The sequence below is a fragment of the Centropristis striata genome, chromosome 15 (genome assembly GCF_030273125.1).
Source record: "Centropristis striata isolate RG_2023a ecotype Rhode Island chromosome 15, C.striata_1.0, whole genome shotgun sequence".
NCBI lineage: Eukaryota > Metazoa > Chordata > Actinopteri > Perciformes > Serranidae > Centropristis > Centropristis striata.
Window position 1 is genome coordinate 10,510,462 of NC_081531.1, and position 26,469 is coordinate 10,536,930.

The following is a 26,469-nucleotide window of genomic DNA, read 5'->3' on the forward strand; positions in this document are numbered from 1 at the left end:
CTACATCTACTTCTTCTTTACTGTCTGTGATTACATCAGAGAAATAATTGATAATGTTATGAGGAAGAAAAAAGGGTAATGGGCCCATTACAGAATGCACCATTATTTCTGTTCAGGAAATGAGATTAAAAGAAGAAAACAAGCCCAGTGGTGCCCTCAGCAGAAAACCACAACACTTCAAAGGCGAAGAAACAGTGGTTGTTCCTAAATGAGGCTTTGCAGCCGTAAGGATTGAGAGAAGAGCTTTTTCCACTTCATTTCTTTTTTTCCCTCTTTAATAGTAAGGCTTATTAAGAAGGAGCTTGGGTTAGATTTCCTGCAGATGTTTCTGTCAAAACAAATTAACTTGTGTGTTGTAAATATTGAAAAAATGTTTTGCTTTTTTCCCTGGCCATTTCTTCTATGGATGGAAGAGTTTATAGGAGCTGACAGAGCTCAGATATTGTAAAAGATTAAATTATTATGTTTCTGACGTGCTGCAGCGGACATGTAGCTGCATGGTTGCCACATAGATCCTCTGCTGGAGCTGTTTGAAAGAATCTGTTGGACTAATGCAGGACAGATGCACAGACACCTACACTTACACCACTGTATACTCAGTGTGTTTATGCTGAGGTCGACGCCCTTTTCATGCTTTTGCACAAACTCCACAGTGACATCACTGAGCCTCTCAGGGTTCACCGCAGCTATCAGCGCACTTCAGTGCTAATGCTCACTGCCAGCATGGCTCGTCTGAACTTCACAGATAAAGTTTTATTGCATGGCTTCCAATGATGTCACCATCACTGATAGTGTTTTAGTGCTTTGAATTTCAGAGATAGACAGACTATAAACATTTTAGCTGATACAAAGTGACTTGTATACAAGTTAAGCAATGCACTCGAATGAGATACATTCAGACTGTTGTAACCATGAGCCAATGGAATGAGTGTGCATATGTGTTTAAAGTGCCTTAGCCGCAGGAGGTGGAGGTTCACAGCTCCTCCAGACAGGACCCCTGTCATTTCAACAGATGGGTCTGCTGGATGTCATCCTGTCCTCAGCCCTCGCCTGGACCACACACGCACACACATGTGTACTGACACACACAAACACATAGGTCTTCTGTAATCAGCACTTTTCAGTCCTCCTCTCCACACCAACAAGCCCACAGCTTGGAAAAGCAGCTCTGTCATTGCCCTGCCTCCTGTAGTTAAGACAGATGACTTTCAAGAAACTTAAAACCACCTCTTCTTTCTCTCCCCCGAAAACCTTGGACAGTAGAGATGGATGAATCCAGAAAACCGTCTGAACAAAATGCTAGCAGATAGCCATTCATGGTTAAAGTTGGGAGTCAGCGCTCGATGCAGCTTCTCTCCCAGAGCCAAACCCTGTTTGGGCAGGATGTCAGAAACACCCAGCTCTCTGTGGCTCCCTCTCCAAGTAAACCAGACACTCTGAAGCCTGGTGCTCACCACAGGGCCAGACGGGCCAAACCAGATCCTTTCCTTTATCTTTAGCCCTATTTGCACAGATGGTGGACCTCACGTGATTTTAATCAAAGCTTCCCTAAACCTCTATGTTCTGTGAATATGAAGAGAAAATGGACATTTGATAAGATCACTGATGCTACAGATACATTTTTATAGAATATTATGATATCCTGATTTAGCAATGTCGGAATTTTACATTGACAATGCTTCAAAACTTCCTGTAGATTCCACTGTGGCAACATGTGTCTCTAGAGGAACATTTCTCAGTAGATTAAAGTGGAATCAGACAAGTCAGACAAGTTTTTAAGAATCCCAATATGAACATGATCTCAGTGATATCATACCATTGTTTGCCCTTCCTGCTAGCTACTGTATTCTGTTGAGTTGCCTTAGTGAAATGCTCTTTGGTAGCTAAGGACGAAGCACAGGATGCTAAGTAACGAGCAAACGCTAGTACTAGCTGGCTGAAAGAATGTATTGTAAGTAGTTAACACGCTGCTTTACAATGACAATTTGCCGCCTTGGTTCAGACTACAGAGCTTAGTGCCATAAACTGAGCCTTAGTTTTCCTGGGAGACCGGACTATGATTTGAGCCTCTTGGCTAGCTACATGAACATGAACTCACAGCCATGCGCCTTTGGCTAACGTTAGCAAAAGGCTAAACTACTGGCAACATTTCTCTGCTTCTCTAAAACGCTTTGTCGATATTGACACATGCTTTATTGCGTTTTTGTCAGATTGTTTTTTAGACTCTCTTTTTCAGAAGCTTGTCTTCCTTTTTTCTGGGTTGCTTTGCAGTGAAGGAAGTTTTGCCAATGCTGAAATAGCTACTTTGCAGGATTTCCCACCATTGAATCAGGCTTTCACTAAGGTTGTGATTTGCCAAAGTCTCCCATCATGGGCTAAATTTCACTAAAGCCTGAAAACAGAGCCAAGAGGAGGTGCAGAAGTCTCATTTCTCCAAACCATTTACCAATTACAACATGCTGAAAGGTTGTTATTGAATTTTTGCCCAATGACGCCAAAATTAAATTGCCTACCCCAGCTTAAATGATTATCTCACTACTTTCTGTACAGCCCAAAACAACCTCCCGTGGTTTCTGAATGCAATTTAACAGAAAAAATAGGTGACTGGATTACAATTTTGCCCGCTTTCTTCAAAGTGCCCTTTTGAACCCAGCCATCTTTTATTTCACATTTGATTCAACTTACATCTTTCATTTCCTGACAACTAACCCAGAGCTGGAAGAGTGAAGTTCTTCAGAAAAAATAACTGTCCCAACATGTGTTTTGAGTTTTAATGACAATCCATTATTCATTTCTCATATTTAGACAAGGGCTAAATCTGCAGATAATAATCAGTACGATAAGTAAATGACTGTCAGGCGAGCCTATTCATGCCTCTGTTTAGAGAATAAAGGCGGCAAGTGGAGGAAAATCCCTTAGAGTGTATTATGTTCCATGGTTCTGCAGTGGCATGACAGTAAAGACATTTATGACTCCTAATCTGTGCAAACATAACATGCAAAGCAGGACAGATACTTGCTGGCTGACATACTTAGTGATATAACAGTACAAAAAAGGAGAACCCAGAGAAGATGTTATGTACATTCACACCTAGAAGGCCAATGTCCTCAAAAACCTCTTGTTTAGACAAATTTTTCCCTATTAGCAGCTAGTACGCTTTCCCATTTTCAACCTCACACCTTGCCTGACATGGTGTTACTCCTTTTGTTTCAACTGAACTGAACCCCCCTTCCCCACCATTCCTTTTGTCTTTCTTTTCATACCACTCTTTCCTGACCTCACACGCCTGTTGCGAAGATATTTGCTTTGGGTGGATGGCAGATTTATAAGGCAGCACATCTGGGGCTTGCCTTATAAAAATGCCAGTTTGGTAACATTCAGAACCTGTAAGTGCTTTCAAGTTGCTCTGAAGGTATGGTGGCTTGCTTTCCTTTTATTACAAAAATCACCTGTAAGCCAACTGTCTCATTAAAAAGAGTTATTCTACCATTCCACGTCTGGACTATGTAGAGTTTTAATGGAGATTTTGTCCTTTAGTGACAGTCACGTTAATCTGGTCAATGCCTTATCACACTAATTCCCCTGGAAACCTTATCTTGTTTTCACAATGTAGTCAAAACAGTTTAAAGTTAATATGAGCAGCTTCAGTTTTATCTCCAACAGAAACTCAACATAACAAGACCGTTGAAAAAGGCCATCTGTGAGATCATCTATTTCCTAATTTCTCTCTCTTGAGCGTGGCTGCTCTTTCATTTTCTCCCAAATCTTGACTGCATTCCTCTTGGCTCGGCTAGGATGAGAAACTTCGAAAAGGGAAAGAAAAAGACAGAAAAAGACTGAGAAAGAGATCCAAAGGCAGTAACTATTTATGAGAACCAGTATTGTCTACTTCTATATGCACATAAAATCAGTCTGCCATTGGATTTCACTGACCTGTTTCACAATGGTAACCAAGCATGGCTAATGGCTCAGAATGACAGGAAGCCAAAGAAAGAAGAAAGACAGAAAAAAAAGACAGTTTGCCTTTTGCATGCAAGTTCATTCACCTCTGTATAAGCTGCATTATGTTAAACTAAGGTGCCATGTTCCTTACATTCATCAACCTGACTAAAAGTTTCCCTGATTAATAAGGGCTTGAATGGGAGCAGACTGCAGTTTCAGCTCTGGTACCTCAGTTTGGTCAGGGAGGGGTAGACAGATGAGAGGAGGAGGGGTTGAAGAGAAGGTGGAGGACCTTAATTGGAATCATATGCCTGTCTTTAACTAAGGACCGAGACCTCAGCCGGCCTGTCCCACTAGACACACATACACAGATTCATGATAACACATGCACACCGCCTCCTCCTTTTCTGCCTCCTGCATGGTTTAATCCCCCTGGACCTTCGAAATTAAGCTTTTCACATGGCGCTCTGCACCACTAACCAAACACAAACCAGCCCTTTATGGCTCCCTGGGCCGGGCCCTGGGTGCCTCTCTGGGAGAACAGACAGACGGGCTGCAGAAGAGGTAGCAGAGAGCTGAGGTGGTGGTGGGGGGAAGGAAGACCGGAAAATAGTAGAGTTTTAGGGTTGCTGGCTTTGAGCCTGTCTGAGAGGGAAGAAAAGCTCCAGGGAAGACGAATGTTGCATTACAATCCATTTAAAATTTGATGCATTTTATCAATTTCCTCTATAAAATAAAGCTATTATGAAACTTCTACTTCCATATTGACCATGCCAAGTCACTTGGGTTGAATTAAATTCTTTGTGATGTAGTCAATTACAGCATGACAATATAGTTTGAATATTTCAGGTGTAAGAAATGTTTGTTTTCTGAGAACTCTAAAGGAGCCACACAGTAGTGTAGTGGTTAGCACTTTCCCCTCTCTCTGGGTCCTCCACATGCAGCTTAGGGTGAGTTGGTGACTCTTAATTTCCCTTGGTGTGAATAAGAGCGTGAAGTGTTCTCTGTCTCTATGTGTCAGCCCTGTGATAGTCTGGCGACCTGTCCAGGGTGTACTCCACCTCTCACCCAGTGTCAACTGGGATCCTCCCCAACCCCCCACGTGCCCTGAGTTAAGGATAATGAATTAATTAATAAATAAAACTCAGTTAGCAAGCATTTAGTTTGGTTCTAAAGATAAATGCTTTAAAAATAATTTCACAGTTTATTTAAAAGACATTTGTACCTTGTACTCCTGTCTCATAACTGTTCAAAAACCTGTGTCTTTTGTTGAGCAGTTTAACGTTGATGTTGCAACACAGCTAGTAACCTAAAATCCTGATTCCAAAAGAGTTGGACGATGTCTTAAAACATAAATAAAACATAAATAACAATATCTAATGTTGAGCTCGGACCCAGAGAAGTGGGTGGCGTTTGTGGATATTGTCGATTTATGGCTTTTACTTTGCAAGGTAGAGTCTTAACTTGCACTTGTAGACAAACTATGTTTACTGACAACAGTTTGCCTGAGCCCATTTAGTAATGTCCTTTATCATGTCGGTTCTTAATGCAGTGCTGCCTGAGGGATCCCTGAGAGTCGCGTACACCCATTTTTGGTGTTTTCCTTGCCCCGAATTTCTCTAATTTAGACTTTCTTTCTCTCAGTCCCCTAAAACTTCAGCAGAAAGAGCAGAGTTAGACTGTTATTCTAAATCTTCTAAATCTGAAAGAACCTGGATGGCTGCCGTCTCTCTGGACCTTCTTACCCCAGCAGAGAGTGCTCTCGATGACCCCGTCCACTCCCAGGCGTGCTGACAGCCAAGCGGAGCAGGGAGGGCTCCATTAGGAAAACCCAAAGACTGATTTGGACATTTCTTGGGATTAGTGGCTGATTAGTGAACACAAACAACTAAATAAGTGGGGTCAGAGGTCTGTGATCTAAAAGGCCTGCTGTGTGAATGAATGTGGAGCTGCTAAAAAGACTTCCCAGCAATGCTAAACTTCTCCTAGATTCCCTGGGAGGAAATTAAGTAGCAGTGGACCCAGTAAATATATTTAGGCAATCTATAAAAATATTCTAATATTTTCAATGGCCCAATATTGTTTCATAGTCATTCTTAATGGTGTAAATGTTCCAGTTTATGCATAAAATCCATCATCCCTCTGTGTAAATATGCATCTTTGACAAAATAAGCGCACAACTCTTGAACTCTATTAAATTTTCAACTTATTACTATCTTGTGTTTTTTGATGTCAAATGATTCTTAATGACAGGTACTGGAGAGCAAATGCCTTGTTCCATTCATAAAACAAATTTGTATCATGCACAGATTTTTTTTTGTCTGAAGTAAAATTCAATCCAAGCAGTGGAGGAATTACGGTCTGTAAGTCATGCAAGGACTCCGTCTGTCAGCCCCCATTAATGTTAGCCTGGAGAATTTGCCTTCAGCTGCCAGATTCTGGGCTGCGACTGGAAGCCTCAGTGACGTGTGATCCAGACCTCTCAGCTTCCGCATTGTGAGGCCTCATTCTTTCCACAAGGCCATAGTGCTCGGCCACAATGGCTATCACTTTAATAATAGGGTAGCCGACATTAATGGCATTCAGACATTACTTGCCAAGAAAATACTGTTTGGCTTTAACATTGACCAATAGGCCATTCCCACCTACTTGAAGCTGCCACTGTGTAATTTAAGGGAAGGAATTTAGAAAACCTGAGATGTCAGTAACTGGTGGTATCACTTTACTTCTGCATTAAACTGTTCCAAATGTAAGACGGACAGATGTACGATGAAATAACCATTTACGAGGCAGGGAGGCATTTTCTCTCTCAAGCTGTCTTTCTCATTGGAAAAGGGTTCAGATTTAACATTCGTGATGATATTTTGAAGCTGTTTTTTGCACGAGATTATGTTTCAGCAGTATCTGTGCTAAGGCCACTAGACATTATTTCATCGAAGAACATCTTGCAAAACTTGATGTCATTTCCATCTTGAAGTGATAATTCCCTTATTTCACCACTCACACGTTGTAAGATAGCTGATGGAAATTTCAGATCAACAATCTGGATCAGGTGAGGTCAGGAGCTACTTAACAACCTCTCACAGCAGAGGAAGAGAACCTAGAGTTGTGTGATTTTGATAATGTATTCAGCCATTAGGTCGTCTAGTGGTTGTTTGGCCTTTTGTTGCCCAGATGAGTAGAAGTGGAACACATTGTGGATTCAAATAATCAAAGATTTGTTGTCACTGACTATGTAGTTTTCACTTTTTTGGGGCTGACACCTTCTGGTCTGGTGGTCGATATGCTCTTTTCCAACCAAATTCTCATTGGTAGGACAATTACCGCTGTTACATTCACAAGGCAGTGTGACCACCAAAGGGTTTTTTCCCAGCTGAAAACACCTTGGCATTCTAATAAAAATACCCAGCTGGTAGCAGTAGAGAACATTGTGTTGGTGGTGTTTTTACAGCTGAGAGGTGGCTCAGCTGGTTGCTGTGATATTGAATATCTCAGCAAAATGTCAGCACAAGGTAAAGTATTTGCTCTGGATGAAGGGAATACTGCAGAATGTATAGGGGGAGAGGATGGACCTTTGGCCAGTAGTAGTATTTTCTCCTTCGCTGTTGTAGTTGTTGTTCAGCATTGGGTGGGACAGTTGCTCTTTGTGGTATGTGTCTGTGATGGAACATTTGGGTGGCAGTTACAAGCGACAGCGGCATTTTTTCAAATAAAGTTAAAACTTTTTTAACTCTAGTAGTAGTAATTACTAGTTGAGTAGTCATTTCGGTTGACCAAGATTTTCTTTGGTTTTACTTCAGTGTCCTCCTGTTTGTTTTAAATCCCTGAATGGGCCGGTCCCGTCCTATATTTCAGACCTCTTGACCCCCCATTCTACCTCCACATCCTTCAGGTTATCTAACCTGGGGCTGCTGGCAGTTCCCAGATCAAAACATAAGCTCAGGGGTGACCACGCCTTTTTTGTCGCCGTCCCCAGACTGTGGAATAGCATCATCCCCCTCTCCTATCAGATCTTCCCCCTCTGTTAAGTCTTTCAAGTCCAGGCTAAAAACTCACTCTTTACTTGACTCTTCTTTGGTTGGCTACAGCCCTATGCATGACATGACAAGTTGCTGTGCAGTAGGTCATGCCTTCCAGTCTCCAATGAGGGCATCTTTGAAGCAAAAACCTACTGATGTGGTCATTTATTAGCTCATTCCGTACAGTTATTTTGGCTTGATATTTCCTTTCCCACAAGTGCAGCATTAGTGTTATTTAAAATCTGTTTGTCACGCTTAGACATGCATTTGCTGCTTTCCTTACAGTATGACACCTCATCATTACCTCATCCCTACCGCTCCTTGTTATCATATTATTTCTATTTCAGGAAGTTGTGTGTTACATCCGGCAGTCTTGCCAAAGACATGAGTGCAGTTATTTGGAAACACATCATATAGTTCCACTGAATTCCCCAAGCTTATCAAAGACCAAAGAACCAATGCAAAAACAGTCACATCAACGTTACTAAGTCATACACTTAGTTATAACCAACAATACAGCATTTCCTCATCGTGTTCCCAAGGTGAAAGGAAACACCTCATAGCTTCCATGTGTCACTTCCTGCTCAGTAGCTTATTCCCACAGACCAGAGTGGAATTTCCAACGCAGGCAGTTGGTCAAAAATAAAGTCCATGAATAAAAAAGGGAAATGTTAAATACAGAATGTCCCGAAGAATGTCGTAATTGGATTCGTGACTCTCCTCCATTCGGGAGCTATTTTATTGGGCTCAAGTGGTAGCTTTCTGCAGGAAAAAATATAGCAATATTCTCAGTTAATGGAGTCAATCTGTAGTGTAAAAACACCAATGAATGCTTGTGTAGGCCAAAAAAATGTGTGGTCATTGTCCAAAGGAATTGTTTTCTTTATACATGAGCTAAAGTGTCCTGGTAGGCCTCAGTTATCCTGCTTGCCAAAGCGTACTGCTTCAGCAAGAGTCCTAATGATGCAAGTCATAGAGCTGTAGGTAAGATGTAGATGTTGCTTAAACTTTTGCTGACACGATCAAAGACTGTGTTGTCACCCTCATCCAGCAATTTGATTCAGTTAATTTATTCTCATGCTGTCCAAACTGGTTCATCACTGGAGGGATTGTGGGCCAAGAGTATCACACAGTTTGGATTCAGTTCAAATGGTGTGATAGAGGCCCTGGAGCATATATTGTTTCCATTGAGGAACAATCTGCATTGTTATGTGTTGGAGTAGAGAAAGAAAGAAAGCGTCTCGGTCTTTTATGTGACCCCAGGGAGCGGATGTTTCCTCTTTTCATGCTCAGAAGGATCCACCTGAGCGTGACAATAAAGTGGCCCTGACTTGGCAGTTTCCAGCCGTCCAGGTTCGCTTCATTAAAAGAGACGCCGGGGAACATTTTTAGACTTCAGTGAGAGAGAGAGAGAGAGAGGAAGGACTGGATAAGATGTTACAGAGATACAGAGAGAGGCAAAAGGGGAGACTGACAGAAGAGAGCACGAGAGACAGATTTGGTCCTCTCGTATTACCCACACGCAAAACCCTCCTGTCATGCACGTCTGTGTTTGTATAAACAGTTGTTGCCGACCGTTCCTCTCTCACTCAGGTTTGGTATTTCCTCATGTTAATCAAAGCAAGGCCCAAGCTAGTGCTGAGATAGTGAGGTAAAGACTGTTGCAGCAAAGTTATGCCCGTTTTCTGGACATGGAAACTTGCTTAAAGACTGTTAAAACTATATTAACATATGGATTTATACCAAATACTGTATCATTAATCATCTATCCATGAACTAATGCAAATTGGTATATGAGCAAGCATATGGCAGTGCATTGACTTTTTTGTTTAATTTGATTATTATGTATGTGTACAGCATATTGTATGTACTATGTGCTTGTTATAGTCTGTGTTTGATCATGTTTATCTTGAGTAAACCCGTCGTGGTAGAACAGCGGTTAAACTGTGCACCACATAGAAATAAAATAAGAGTAGAATGGACGTTTCCATTCAAATCAACATAACAGGATGGTTAGATCAGCAGTCATTTATTTTTATGTGTACTGTTGACATGGTAGTGGCTACCTTCCATATAAGCTTCCGTGTAAACCAACTTGCGGCAAGTCACGGACTCACTGAGGAGAAGTTTTTTAGTGAAGACTGAATGAGCAGTGAAGTTGGGGAACTACAAATTCTATTAGAGTTGGGTCGATTTCCAGTTTTGCCAGTCCAGTCCGGTATAAGAGCTTAAACTGGCTTGATTTTCTGCTAACCGGCTGAACCAGCATTTGTCATTATGACTTGTTCTTGCAAATTAAAAAGTAGCCTACCTCGGCAACCTGAGCCGACAGCATCTTGGCACTAAATCCAACTTGTATTTACAGTGTTTTCCGCAGATAGACTATACTTGGGCGGCCACAGATTTTTCTTTACAGCCTCTCAAGTATATCTGGCTGCTCAATTGAGCTTTTTTTGAACAATGCTATCCTTGATCGATTATCTCTCCTCACTCTATCACACATGCTCTGCTGTGAACACACAATAAACTGCACTTGTACAGAAACATTTTGGAAAAAGTGGTGAGCCTCACTCTTCTTTTTCTGCTTCTGTTGAACTGCGTTTGACAAACACACTTAAAAGTGTACAACAACCACCAAGTGGAACACTGAATCTTTGTTTGAGATGTCCTGTTATACAATTTTACTGGTCACCTAACAGCCAATCAGGAACTAGTAATTCCTGTGGCCATGATATTAAATACACTAAAATACTTAGCAGCACAATTAACTAATTGGTAATTTCAGAATAAAAGTCCCCAGGAAAGCTACTGATATGCTTAAAGTCAGAAAAAGAAATCATCTGATGAGAATTCCACGAACAACCCATATGGATTACATACATTAAAGCCTTTTCACTTTTGTCTCTGCCACTGAAAACAATACTTTCCTGTAAGGCATCAAAAAGTCCCACTGATGAGTGGACAGATAGATTTCACTCTAGCTCTTTATGTGTGTGTTCCACCCTGTTTTAGACAAGGAGACCCTGCCACAGCAAGAGCTGAGAGACACACACACATCCGTCCTGACTTCACAACTACCACAATACAATACTTGACAAATGGACACTCACATGTCTGAGCCACAATATGCTCATTGTCTGTCTTTTTGAGTCACATAGTCTCCCTGCTCACAGCACACACACACACGCACACACACACACGCACACGCACACACGCACACACACACACACACACACACACACACATACACACACACACACACCTCCTATTCTCTGCGTGCTCAGAAACCTGTTGGCTTGCCAGCACTGGAAAACTTGGAAGAGATCATCTGCTAGAGTTCATCATGCCTTGAATGTCCGTTTGGCAGCTCGACGACTGGAGAACAATCAAGATACTATTTCAAAACCATTCTCGTGAACAGTGGGACGCATTATCTCATTTATAATCATGTGAATGATAGTGTACATGCAATTTATGTATCAAATGTTGTGCCTGTTTCCATGGATTCTGTTTATGACATAAACAGAGAGAGAAGACTTGAGTCTCACACCCAGAGAACTGCACTTTAAAGTTATGACCCCAGATGTGAATTATCCTCTCTTGTGGCTGATGTGGTAGATAGCAAAGACTCCAATCCAAAGCAGTAGATTTCCAAACTGAGTTTTAAATAAATCAGACCAGAGCAATGGGCTGCTCAGTCACCACCAGCTACCACCTTGTTTATTAAAGTGGCCGGCAGTGCTACAAATGTCTAAATATATATAGGTAAGTCAAAAAACAAGAATTTACTGCACCCATTTGAAGTAAAACTGATAGGGTTTAAAGGGTTTTAATCAACTTTAACTATACACACTGAAGATCATCTCTCCAAAGTTGTTTTCTTTCCAATCCAAATATGAATTTCTAAAACCACATAAGATTGAAGCCTATAGAGTTGCGAGTTTGAAGGAGCTATTTCTGTTGACGCTGGTTCTGGAAGTAAAAGTCCCATTTATTTTGCCATAGCCAATGTTACATGCAAGTTCAATAACTTTTATGGCTTGTATTGGCATTAAACTCTCCTGCTTAAATCATCCGTGCAAAAGTTTAACAATCATGTTGGAATATATCTAGATTTTTGACAAAAAAAGTGAGTAATAATGCCATTTGACAAGCATCTGCACCTTAATTCAATTTCCGGTCTAAGTTTGGATGAATTAAGCAATTATGGTGCTGCACTTTATTCACAATTTTTTGAATGTGCTACCTCTCTGAATGGCTTCTTCTTAATAGCAACGCTGGCTAAGAATACTTAACCTTGGTGGTCGTAACATAAACCTATAGGATCACTACAGGTTCCGGTAGAGTCCTGTCTGTTTCACCACTAGGCATGAGACAGACATTCGTAGAAAACAGAGGTCAACCAAAGAAGTCCTTTCTCTCATTTGTGGTCTGCTGGGTAATTTCAAGGCTTTTTTTTTCAGCTTGATCAAAATCCAAGCACTCAAACTGCTCTGGCAGCATGAGAAATTAAAACGGATCAGTTCAGACAGTATCCCAGTGGGTGTGAATTCTAAAGAAACCCTTGTTTCTTGTGCTTGTGTAAATCCAGAATAAACAGTGGTTACCTGTGAGTCAGGCTCCATGTAAGGGCTTGTCTTGCCATCTTCACTAACTGTTGGCGACCAAACTCTGTCTCCTGATCCCGACCTGAAAGACAATACCCATGAGAGAGAGAAAGAGAGAGAGCGTCAGATACATTTTGCGCTGAAGCGTTGAAGCATGCAGTCGTTTCTGCTGAGAAGTATGAATTTTTCTCTGCTGACAGGTTTTCCAAAGAACATCCAATGTATAAAGTGTAATTATTTATGAGTGGGAATGTTTGAAATGGCTGAAAAAAAAGTGAAAGCACAGACACGACTTGCCTAAATCCTCTTAGAATTACTGTAAGCTGGGAAAGATGACGACTTTAGTGTCACATGATATCTCACTTACTGCTGTCTCCTTTATGGGCCAAAACACTCACAGAGCTGCAGTTAACAAATCATATAGTGCATTGTACATTTGGCAGGTATTCACATAAGGAACGGGATACAGCGACGTTCTGGCCTCCTCCCACTGGTAAGAAGATAAAATCATCATCACTTTATAACTCCACAGTATGAACCATCCATTTTTTTTGGGGAAAAATCCATTTCATTTTAGGCCATGGACTTTTCATAAGTAGTGATAACAGGAGGGGGGAGCCTCAGATATCAGTAATTCAGTTACGATTACCAGGAATTGAGTGTAGTTGGATTTTCTTACAACAAATGGCAACAATGATAAAATACATTATTTACAGCCCTGCTGAATGGGCCTACTGTGCATGCATGAGCAAAGAATTAAATGCTTGGGTGAAATTAATAGTGGGCTGATAAAACATCCATATTACTCTCTAATGGCCACACTCAACGGTTCACTTGCATTCCTCTTTTACTTTCAAGTTATGTGTTGAAGTAGTGGAATTCTTTGGTTCTCTGGGTTGGGAGGGTTTTTGTTGCCATGGTGTTGGCCATTCAGTGGGAAAGCATCCAACTTCCAAAAGGGTAACACCAGGACATCACGGAGAGTAACTAAAGGACACTTTGTGCGTCTGCTTCTCTTCACCCATCAACCCTTTTTTCTTTCACACCTCCACCCACAGAGACATGAAAACCATTAAGTGCCAGTGTGTGCTTGCATGTGCATGTATCTGTCGACCCCACAGTGAGGGCGAGCTGAGGTCTAAAGAGCTGAGGTCATCGGGCTGCAGCTGGCACGGCGTTGGCTGAGCTGAGGCAATGCTTAAGATATGAACCATGGAGGTGTTGCTATCAAGGGCGCTGTTATGTGGCGGCGAGTGTCTGGTAGACGAGCAGCAGCTACTGCGTAGGATGAGACCCTCTCCTCTGCCAGTTCCTTCTTAATTCTGGGACTGAAAGCCTTCGTGTTTTCAGATTGTTTGGTTTCAATGGTTACCGCACAAACAGCCTATTGAAACAAGTTAAAGTTCAATCTGGAGAGGCCTATTTGAATTGACATTTTGGATGTGCAAGACAGTAAGGGAATTTAGCATTTATCCATAATAATGTAGTTATGAACGCAGAGGCGTAAGTGGAAACTGTGAGGATTTACAGCATTACACTGTTGCAGTCATTATACTGTAGGTCAGTCTGAAGAGGGGTGTCAGTTATGTACTTGAAATCTATAATATATACAACTGTTATGACTCCTGGCTGTTATTTCTGTTTACAATTGGATGTAATCTCACACTTCAAATATTGAGCAATGGACAAATCTAGTTTTTGTTTATTCCAGAAAGGAAACAGTGGAGTATCTTAATTCTAATGTAACATAAGTAGCTGCACTGCAGACAGAAACAATCTGCTGCACACCGTTTGCTCATGTAAAGTTCTTTCTGCCACTTTAGCATGTCATCTGGGACTGAGTCAGTATTTCAGGGATCAGGACACTTGTGTTGCTACACATTCATCAACCTGTTGATCATTTTCTTTCTCTTCACGTTTTATTTTCCTCTTTCCTCTGTCGGCCTGATGCAAGGTAAAATCTATCCTGAGCAGTGAAACTCCCTCCTACCCTTGAAATGCCTTTTCAAATCGGATGATATATTAACCAGATCATCTAGCTGCAGACTGTGGCTTTATCTCGTCTTTAAGTCTACCTCCTCTGTCTAGCTGCGATGCCAGAAGTGCTCAGATAAAACAAATCGTTTCACTTTTGTTAATACGGATTCACAACGATAAATAGGATAGGGGTGAAGAGTTCCAGGCTCATTCTTTAAGTGCCGTCTCTGATTTTCACCCACCGGCTCCCCTTATGCTCTAAACTTTATACATCAATGTCAAAGACGATTGGATACAGGCAAGTGGAAAGAAAAGTCAGACACATTTCTGAAAGAGGATCCAAATGTTCCCATTTTGGTAACCAATATGTCACAAGTCCAGATGTAGCATTTAGCCACATCCACTGATGAGGTTACAGACCTGAAAACCTCTCTGCTCACCCCGCCCTTTCCAAACATGCTGGAGAACTACAGTGGAATTCAGGTGATGGAAAAACACGAAAGTCCCTCTCTAGAGCCAGTGTGTGATTTGTCCATTCTGGGCTACTGTAGAAACATAGTGGCACAAAATGATGAAGTCTGAAGAGGAGGCTAATTCTAAGCTAACAAAAACATCATTCTTCGTTTCAGTTGATTGAATGAAAATTTCACAGCAAAGTCCAGAAAAGTACTGTTTTCTGTGGGGGGAGACGTGAAAAGTGAGCCACAGAGAAGACTGAAGACAATTGTAAGGAGAGAAAAAAGAAAGGACAACACATGTAGAAGCTGAAAGAAAGAAGGAAGTCTCAGGTCATCACAACGGCTTTCCTATTCTTTCCTTTGGTCATATTTTCCCTTGCCTGACCTCCCCCTGTCAGGTTTAATTTCCTGATTGGGGATATCTGGTTTTTGGAGCGGTGGATGAGTTTATTTTGGCCGCACAGGATCACCATGTTCAAGGAGGAGCATGAGACAGATGGCTGAAGTGCCCTCAAATTAAGATGCGGATGATCACGGAACATTTCAGGGTTCACTGAAAAGTCTTGCCTCGTTCTGTCAAATCCATCAAAAAAAAAGAATGGTTTTCAGCCCAATGATACATCAGACACCAACGAAGCAGTTTCTCTGTTATTTTGTAACATGAGATGAGATGAAATGTTTTCTCCTCAGGGACTAAAGGGAGGCAATCACCTTTTAAAGAGGAGTTATGTCATCTGCAGACCTGAGGGGGTCAGTTGAAAAGATCTGCATCTGGGTGATGACAAGATCAATAAAAGAGAGCAAAAGGGAGGGAGGTTTGTGGTCTCCCCCCATCCTCCGTTTCTGCTACACACAGCTTCACAAACACCATTGATGTTGGGTTTATAACCACCACAAAAAAGAGACTTGAGAGGAACGAAGGATGAAGGAGAAGGCAGCGATGCTGGTAGTGGAGGGGCATGTGTGAGTCGGGTCCTTTGGAGGTTTCTTTTTTGTCTTTGTCCCAGCTGGAGTCCTGGGTTTCTTTGGTCCCATGCAGCCTCGTCATAATTCCTCAGCAGTGAGTCACAGGTCCTTGAGTCAAAGCGAGGCAGCAGGGGCAAATCCTCCAGTGGAGCGCTCTGACTCTGTGCCTTCTCTCTGTCAGTTTTCTCTGATTCCAGATTTGTATTTCCCCATCTGCAGGGCTCGGATATGCACTCATACTACACTCATAACACACCACCTAAACTATCCCTGCCTTACCCCAACTACTGTATATCCACCCTTAAAGTCCCACTCCAGACATGTTTCTCGCTCAATGAGAAATTCTTGATCGGGCCCAAAGATGCCCTCGTCCCACCCACCAACTCCTCCAAGCTAGGTTGACCACAGTGAGCAGAACAGCACTGCATCAAAATAGGTTGACTGTAAAACACTCAGCCAGTTTCAGTCACTGCTGACGGTTGTAGGATGCAGTTGAAAGCTTCGAAAAAGCTAATAAGTGAGCCTTTGGAACTACTTGCTACTTTGTTCGACCACAGTTTTTGTCATGCGATGAGTCACTGTTTTGAGCGGCATCAAATACATTTCCATTGACTTCCATTATATTGAAGTAAAAGTACAAACCCCAAAGAAAACAAAACTCACATAAAATGTATGTTTAAACAGGTTTTGAGTCATTTTGGGAGAACTGACTGTCTGAGTGTTAAAACATCTGCAGCACAAGTTTTGTTCCAGCCTGGACCTAATCCTACATTTTCTTTTCAACAGTAAGTAAAATTGAAATAAGGACAGCAGGGTGCCCTTACTTCATAGAAATAGAAGACACAGAGTCAGAGAAACACACACAGCTCAGGCATCATGACTCATTTCTCAGCACATTTAACTTGCCACCCCAGCAGGACTCTTTCCGAACGATCTGACCAGCGGTGGAAACACACATCCAAACCACCATCATGTGTTTCTCAGGCCTCTGTGACCACATGGCTTTCTCCAATAAGCTCTGGCACAATGAGGGAGACTGCAGGGAGGTGAAGGCAGGGTGGAAGAGATGGAAGAGAGAGATGAAGAAGAGATATAAAAAGAAGAAATTGTGGATGAGCGGAGTGGGAATTAGGTTTGGAGAGGCAGAATGGTACATGGAGGTCAGGGACGATGAAGAGGTCAAAGGAAGATGATGAAAAGGAGAAGGAGGAGAAAATTGAGGCAATAGGCTTCCTCCACAGCTGGTTCATGTATTCAAACACTGTTTAGGTCAGGGGATATTAAAGCCAAGCAAAGCAGACATGACATACTCCAATATGGGCCTTGTGTGTCTGTACAGGTCCTCTGACATTACAGTGAACTTGGATAGTGTGCGTGTGTGGCGGGGGTGGCGGTAATTTTTCCTCTGCAAGACGACATAGCTCCATTTGATCACTGATGCCAGGAACTAAAAGGAACTAGCAAGGGTGTTTCACCTCACAGTGGAGCGTTGACAGACCTACATCAGTAGGGAGGCCTGATGGAAAATGGAAAGCTGTGGTAAAGTGGTGACCTAAGACCACTTTTTAATCTGTTTCCTTACCCTTGTCTTTCTTTCTTTATCATCTCTTTCCTTTTTCTCACCAATCCATCAGCTCCTTTTATTCTCTTATCTTTCTGCTCACGCAACTGCTCTACGTACAAAAATAAACCGAGAAATCTACCCAGGAACAGAGAAACATTATTGGTTATGTACTGTATAGCACATTCCATTTCTGCATCAAATCTCATCTTTAGTGGTTCACTAATGGGTGTAAACAAATGATCAAGGTCAATAGGAAAAGTTGTCAGGAAATCATGCACAGAATTTGGTGATAAACCGTCAGGAATTACTGAGATATTTGAGTCTAGACCATAAAGAAATGGACGTAGCCACAGTGATGTCACCCATGGGTCTGAAGCATCACCTTAGACATTTGGCCGCTGCCATCTTGGTGACCTTTAGTGACCCTATTGGAGGAGAGGGTTGAGCTGGGGAGAAGGGTGCACAGTTATCAGCTAATGCTGGTTAGCAAAGTGTATCTATAATTCAAAATGCCAACTTAACATGAAACAAGACATGTTTAGGGGACCAAATGTTCCAATTAACTTTAATGAACTGAAAACATCCTGCGAAAGGGTCAAAGTTCTTAGTGCACTGTGGTAGTAATTTGTCAAACATAAGGTAGAAAACAGTTTTATCGTAATACTTTATGTAAAAAAAATACAAAACAAACATTGTGCTGTATTGAAGAAGACTTGAAACAAGCAACTGAGACCATACATTCATTATGAGGAATGTATAAATCAAGTGAGAAGTAGGGTAATTTTCTCATTGATCAGACTTCTTTTTGCAACCAGTGAGTCGCCCCCTGGTGGCTATTAGCAAGAATGCAGGTTTAAGGCATTGGCTTTTCAAGTCTGGAGGTTGCCCCATGGATTGGACAAAAGTGGTGGACAGATGGACTGACACTGCCATCCTGAGCCAGTAGCATAGCTAAAACTAGCTTCAATATTTGCAGAAAATGTTATGTAATGTACACAGAAAAGAGTGTAATGCTGCTACAAGATGAAGTATATGATATAAAACTTAATTGAATGTAGGTAGCTCAGACAGATTCTCTTGGGGCTACAGAAAGATATTTTAAGAACGGTAACTATCTGCAGTAAAAGCAGACCAGACAACACAGTTAATCACAACAACAATAAAATCTGGGAAGCACACCTAAATGGCGTCTAAAAATATATGAGCATTAAAAGGTTGAATTCTCCTTTAATGGCATTTTTGAGGAAAAACAACTAAAGCTGCTGGCCCAAATCTCCATGCAGCCTCTTTATTTCTTACTCAACTTTCACAAGCTACCCGGGGCACCTAACCAGAAACCCCCCGATGCAGAGCACTCTTCAAAATGCTCCATAATAGGAATTATGAAAAATGGGGGTTATGAAAGTAATAAATGCGGAGACTTTACAAAGAAACATTCTTGTGTTACATAAGACCTCAAGCTCAGCTGCATCCAGTGTACTGTAATTTTGGTTCACAGTAGACGTGTAGACTCATATATTTGTCCATCGGCAGCAACACAAAATTACAGGTCTCCTGTTTCTCCCTCTATGACTCTGGGACTGTTTGTGGAGTATTTTATGGCGGAGTCTTTTAATGAGGGCTGAGAACTGGTGTCCTCTCAAATAATTTTTTCTAGTGAGTCAGCGCGAGTTCTTTGAGTTACTCCCAGTTTCTTCTCTCGTTTTAACTTTAGAATCAATGGTTGCAATTAAATAATCCTCAGTTATTCCTGCTGGCCACAAGTCAGGCGCATTTCCAATAAAATAAAAATATAATTTATCACATCTCTGTCAGTAAATAAGACAAGTATTCATCGTGTATTATGAACATGACATCACCATTGTCTGGGTAATTAATAACATAGGGCTTGGGCCTTATTATTCAATTAGAGAACAAACTACTATGTAATTTATGAGAGAACTTTTTTTCTAGGTTTTAAAAATGTTTTTTTAATTTATTTATATTTCATTGTTTTAATTAGATTTTGGTGGTAAATTAGTAGCATCCAACTGTGACCTCTGTGTGCTGTGTACTCTGTTGAAGTTTATGCACGGCTTTATTTTGTTTGTCTATGTAGTCATAGTAACCGTTGCTGTTTGTTAATACGACTTCCTCTGCAGCATTTCCTGGGAAAAGGCTACGCCACACTTGCTTTTTTAGGACACAAATTGTAATGCTTTAATCACCTGGCTATAAATTAAAAAAATAATTGTAACCTTTTGTATCAGATTTTACCCAGCCATGATTTATATTTGACTTGGGAGAATGTGAAAAAAAGTCTTGTCCCTTCATCTCCTTTAATTTAAGGATTGTTTTTAATACTCGTGGTGACATATGTCCTCTATCTCAGCGAGAGATATTCAACTCTGAGCTTTACTGCGTTGTCTGTGTAATTGAATTTCCAGCAATCCACCCAGCAGAAAATGTTGGCTGTAAAGCAGCACTGGATGCAGAGAAGAGCCCATGTGGATTTCTCACTTGGTCTCTCTGATTCACCGCTCCTCCACTTGGCTTTGACCTCCCTCTCTCTGGCTGTATTCAAAATCACTACAGATGAATGCACTACACACTGCATATTGCTTTTCTTTTTCTGTATTTTTGTCATACCAAAGATTTTTTTGCATACTCAGATCAATAGAATGTACTGCTAGTAGGGTTGTCAAAAGTATCGATACTCAAAAAAGTATCGATACTAAAATGTTGTATCCGGATACGATGCTCATTTTCAAAAGTATCGATACCTCCCCTTGCACAGCATACAACCTCAAAATATTGTTCTAATTGTTATTGTTATTTATTTCTTTTTTGCACTACCTCAGATCTGAAGCTTGTTAATATAGTTGCAGTTTCTTTTTGCACAACTGTTTTTTTATTATAAATATTAACCTGTGGTTCTGTTAATTTTTACATGTTGCATTTTTCTTGTTAATAAAATATTTCTGTTAAATTTTGGGGTCTTTGTTTTTATCCTTGTGGTATCGAAAATTTTAGTATCGTGACAACCCTAACTGCTAGTATAGTATGCAATTTCCAATACTGCCTCTCTCCCTCTCCCCCATCTTTGATTTTCTCACATTCCCCTTCATCTTTCAGCCACCCTATTTGTTACACTTATTTGTCTGCTGTCTTTTCTTTTCTGATCAAGTAATTTAAAACCTTCATATCAATTTTAAAATCCTTTGCTTGTCTTCCCTGCCCTTCACCAGCAGTTCATTTCAGCGCTGTGCTCCGGAGCCAAAGGTGCATGCCTGTCTCTCAGACATGCTGTACCCTCCTCCTGTCCAGCAGCAGGGCAGCTCACACTCTAATTATTCAGCCAATATTCTGCAGAAAGGTCACATACCAGCAGCTTGCCTTGTTCTGCCTCTGCTGTGTTGCTATCTTGTCAGTTTAAAATGAGAAAATGAAGGAGGTTGATCAACAGCATGACTATGTCTGACGGCTATAATTTAGAGCTCCTTAATGAGTGTGAATTATCTCTGTTGACATCATGGAAAAGTCAGTTTCAGATTGCTCTACATTGTGTCTACATGCATTTCACCTTTTTGTCTTTATGAAAGAACAAAAGTCACTGAATTTGAACTGATTTTGATCAGCAAAATAGTTTTTGGTGGGGTTTCAGGGCCTTACTGAAAAATATGAACAGTATGTCAATCACCAAAATAATATCACTCTCTTTAACCGTAGAACATAACTTAAAAATGTCTTCAAAATCCAAGTGTTTACAATATATCTACCTTAAACTACATGGAAAATAATACACAACATATCTTCATTTTCCACTCTATAAATGTGATAGAGCACCAAGAAAGTGCAAAAACTGCAGGTAAATAATTCAACTTACTAAGGCACATATCCATCACTACATCACTCCTGCTTTTAAACTTTAAATTGTTACTTTCTCTAATGTGTCCATCAACTTCAACGACGTAAAGGGAATTTTCTGCTGAATCTGGGTGACTTGGGGTGCAAGTGTTTAAGTGTGGGAGTGCCCGTCTTTTTGGTCCTGCAGCTGTCGAGGAGCTCCCCCACAGAATACTACTTTATGTATCCTTAAATAAATTTACTATCCCTATGTGGACAAACCACTTAACGCTCGGCCGCTCAGCTTGATATATGGATGGATGGCTGTGGGGAAAGAGAGGGCTGCTGCATGCTAGAGTGCATACTATAAAAGCAAACATAGTGCAACGAGAGCAAGGGAGAGAGAGAAACGCTCTCTGTATGAATTTGGAGTTCCTGCATGTGTAAATTTTGCTTATCTGAAGTGTCCGATTCCTCCGAAAGTGATTCTTATTTCCGCTGCATCTGCGAGTCAACTTCATGCTCCAAACCATTACAGGAGAGAGACTGTGTTGTCTGCTGCCCTAAAAGGAGAGAGCTGCAGCACCAGTTGGCAGTTGTCACTTGTAACTGAGGCTGAAACCACACAGTGTTCTTCATCTGAGAGGACGGGATTCAGAGGCTGCCAGATTCGCTCTGCACTTTCCAATACGCTTGCAACCCTAAGTAACCATCTAATAGAAATGTGGGAAGCAACTGACATTTCAGTTTTTCCTTGGTTACCCCCCTCCCCACCCCTCTCTCTGTGTCATTAACTGTTTAGATGGATGATTTCCGCTTGACAGAAACATGTTGCTCCCGTCCTCCGCATGAGGCCAAATCATCCATCCTCACATACCCGGTCTAAAAGTCATTGCTGAAACTGATTTTCCACCTCATGAAGTGGCAAAAATGCACAATATCGATCGTGAAGTCCATTCCAAAAGGTCACTGTCTGACTCACTGTATGTGCAAGCCTCATTGACTTTGTCAGGAGCACGGAGTCGATTATTTAAGCTGCCGTAAACCTGTCGTCTGTCCGCATGACTCGACTGTGCCAAGCTGAGCAGACCCACCAGAAATAGAAACAATATGTGTTTCTGGACCAGAGGCAGTAAATGACCTTTGTCATAAAAAATCAGTCAGATTTTTCAACTCAGTTCACTTAATGAGCCTAAAAGCAAAAACCATAAGCAGCCTCAACTGAGGGTCAAAGCAGTGACGACTGATTAGCAAGTGACTAATGTTTGTAACATTTCCTGACATCCAATTATTCTGAACGTCATACTTCCCATCAGTCATCTTCTGTGGAAAATGTTCTGAATATAAGCACTCATTAATTATAAGTCTGCAAGCAATTACAGTACACGTACAGTAAGCTACCTTCTAATGATGTAGTACATGAAATAAATCACGCAAGGAAGTTATATGTTGTATCCAACATGGTTATGATGTTAAGTTTAAACAGGGATTTTTTTCCTGTGTTTTGGTGTGTGTGTCCATATGGTTGTTGGTTAGTGCCTTCCAAAACTTCCCATATGATTATTTATAGCAACAGTTGTGTATATGAACTTTTTTCCCGATCAGATTTCTACTCCACATATTCATTTTTCATGTCAAAACCTGGCGCCTACCAAGGTTATAATAGTTTTGGATTTTTCATTAGTCTTAGTTTTAATTTTGTTGTGAATTTTTGTTCAATTAGTTTGAATTTATTTAAAGAGTGAGTTTGCTAGTTTTAGTTTAATTTTTTTTTTTTGGAAAATGCTTCGTATTATTTTAGTTTTTATTAGTTTTAGTCATAGTTTTAGTTTTAAGCGCCACTGCAAAAAAATGTGATTTGTAATATCATGGGTAATAAATGAAACTTTATAAAATATATCGATATATTTTTAAATGTGATATGAAATTAGGCCATATGACATATATCAATATAGTTCAATTTTAAAAAAAATTTCGTTACATATATATGCTGCCCTTACTAGGGTTTGTCATATTTAGCTCTTTTGTAATGTTCGTTATTCTTTTTCTCATATAATGTATTTATTTCAGAAAAAGATTAGCCTATTTTATTTCATAGGCAATTTTTTTTTTTTTTTTTTTTAAAAGGTACTCCGGTTGTTATACAGTATTTAGGTTCACTTAAATAAACGGTTTCAATAAAACTACTTGTGACATGTCACATTTGACTTTGACTCAACATTTGCTCTCATTGTGCGATAAAAAATATCGGGATATATATCACATATCGATATTCAGCCTAAATATATCGGGATATGACTTTTGGTCCATATCGCCCAGCCCTACTGGTGAGGACAGTCTGGTGTTTCCGTACCTGCTGATGTTGAGCGTGAGCTGCTGAGTGCAGGTTTTGATCCTGTTCTGAGCCTCCATGTGTGACATGAGCTCTGTGCTGTCGCCATTGATAGCCAAGATGGTGTCGCCTGGACACAGGTCACCTTGGGCCGCCTTGCTGCCTGGTGTTACCTAAAGAAAACATTCACACACACACACACACACACACACACACCCACACACAGCGATCCAAACACAAAGAAAAGAAAAGAAAGAACTGTTATAAGTGCTGTCAAACTGTCAGTGAAGAAGAAAGACAAAAAGAAAAAGAGTATTAGCATGGGAGTGTCAACACGGGGGCCAAATTCAACAAAAGCAGCTCTCTTTTGATTTATGTAATATTGCCTTGGGCAGCACTCGAGGTTTACATTTTCAAAAGCCAGCAACAATGACACCGGGGAGTGAGAGGCCATTCAGAGGTTTGGAGGTGGTGAAATATTCAAAAAAGAACTGGGACATTTTTATACGCAGGCCCTTTTTAAATTTGATAAAAAACAAACAATGTGCAATTTTATGGTCACTCAGCAATTGCATCAGACTAAAGCCACAGTAAATGATTTCAGGAGTGAGCTACTTTGAACAGAGTCTGCATATGAACCTTGAACTTTAATAACCATCTCTGTTAAATGTTAGATTCATTTACAAGCATCTGTTTAATATATTCTTGTCGTTTTTTTCAGATTAATCGATTGGACCGTTTTGATTTTGTAAAACACATGTCCACATCGCTATAATTTTGGAGATTATCTTTGAGCCATTGGAGTATGAGCAGGTTCCTCTCTGTGATCCTTCATTCCAGAAACACTGTGGACATGTGAGGACCGCAATGAGGCAGAGGAAAGGGGAGGTGGGTGTCCCAGTGGGTATGTTTCACCTTCACAGTCACACATATGATAACAATTTTCCATTATTACACACACACAAATTGCCCCTGCTATTTCCAGGCCCGCCTCGGACTGGTCGCATGGTTTTGGCCGACATAAATAAGAAGAAACTACCAATGAAATCCTTCCTTGTCAAAGTCAGACACTGCACAGTAAAATAGTCCCTATCATATGGCAGCAAGCTGCAGAGGAAAGCGCTCTTTACTAGCAATGAAACAAAAATGTAATGAAATGCGAACAATTGTCATCATGTCTCTGGTCGTCTCTGTGCGCCGTCAAGCTGTGACATGCATGAGTATTAGTTTGACTGTATTTTTCCAACCATAAAATGTGAGGAGATTGTCAGCAGCTGGATGCAATTTCTATAGTCACATTGATTTTGGAGGACTTTTAAGCAATAATCTATGACATTTTCATATCGCTTAAATAAGAGTTGGATTTGCTACTCTCTGTTGCAGAAAAGCACAATAGTGACTCCATATTCATTTACTGTCCTAAACACACTGATTCAGGTTTAGAAATCTGGCAGCTGCAACAGCTGTTGGCAGCTGGCTGAACTGCAAAGACAAGAGAAGCTGCAAGAAATGTTTCCATTATTGATTAATGCGCTGGTTGTGTTCTTCATTAATCATTTCATACATAAAATGGTCACAAATGTCCATCCCAATTACCCCGAGTCTAACTTGACGTGCTCAAAGTGCTTGTTTTTTCTGATCAAAACAGCCCAACACCCAAAGAAATTTTCTATTAAATAAAACAAAGAAAAAAATCCAAACAGTTTTAAAAGAAGTTTCTTTTCATCTCTTGTTGAACAGCCAATAAAAAAAGGAAGTGATCAGCTTTTTTCATAAATCTGAAGCAGGTTGGTGCTCAGATTTCAGCACTCTGTAACCTACCTGAGAGCTAAAAGGCTTAAATGACTACCTGTATCCATAAAAACACAGGGAGCAGAAGATTTGAGTGTTTTCCTGTTAATAAAGCCCTCGTATGTCAAGTGTCAGTGATTAATCTTTGTCCTGTCATCCAAGTTTTTAAGTGAATACCTCTCAGAGCGCCCACCGCCTGACCCCTCAGCATCTTGTAAAGCCCATTCCCTTGACAGCTGCACATTAAGATGCATTGTTTTTGGAACCTCTTGTTGAAATAACACTTACTTCTCTAACTGATATCGGTAATCTAATCCAAGATAAATTCAGATACGACTGTGTGGAATAACGAACCAGACTGAGAGAAGGGATCTGCTTGTGCAAGAGAAGCAGCCTCGCTAACTGGGAAGAGCATTTTAAGAGCAAAGGCACACAAGTTCACGCTCCATGAAGCACTAATAGCTGAGTCGTGTGGTTCAAATGTGGAATTCCTAATTTACAGCCTCTGAACGCCCCAATGTCCCTGACTCAGTTCCGGTAAGCGGAGAGGTCAGGAGCTGTGTGGGGAATGTGTGTAAATGTGTGTGTGTGTGTGTGTGTGTGTTTGTGTGTGTGTGTGAGTCTCAGGGAGAGTAAACTCACTTAAACTCACTTTATTTGTGGACTGCATTGGTGGAAATCTGACATAAAATACAACTAGATTAAGTCTTTTAAAAATAGGCGAAAGTATAAAAAAAGTTGTTTTGGTGTGTTGGTAAAAAAAGAAACTGATCCTTATTTGTCATTCTTTGTTGACAGTCACTAACTGGAGGTTAGAGTTTAACCACATCATTCAGCACAACCTCCCTTGTGAGAATGCATTTTAAATGTTTATGTGTGTGTGTGTGTGTGTGTGTGTGTGTGTGTGTGTGTGTGTGTCTTGGGTTTGTGCCTGGGCTGTGTCATAGTGGACCGAAGTTCATGCATCCCCCAAACACACAAAGAAAGT

General features: G+C 40.8%; 1 protein-coding gene across 1 annotated transcript in view; it reads right to left on the reverse strand.

Annotated features, from left to right (window-relative positions):
• Positions 1-26,469, reverse strand: part of pdlim4 (PDZ and LIM domain 4) — a 49,608-nt gene that overhangs the window by 15,183 nt on the left and 7,956 nt on the right. Inside the window, exons 2-3 of the mRNA XM_059351853.1 lie at positions 23,712-23,863; positions 12,569-12,650 (exon numbers count right to left, since the gene is read on the reverse strand). Of these exons, the coding sequence (XP_059207836.1) occupies positions 12,569-12,650; positions 23,712-23,863 (234 nt within the window). The remainder of the gene's footprint in view (positions 1-12,568; positions 12,651-23,711; positions 23,864-26,469) is intronic.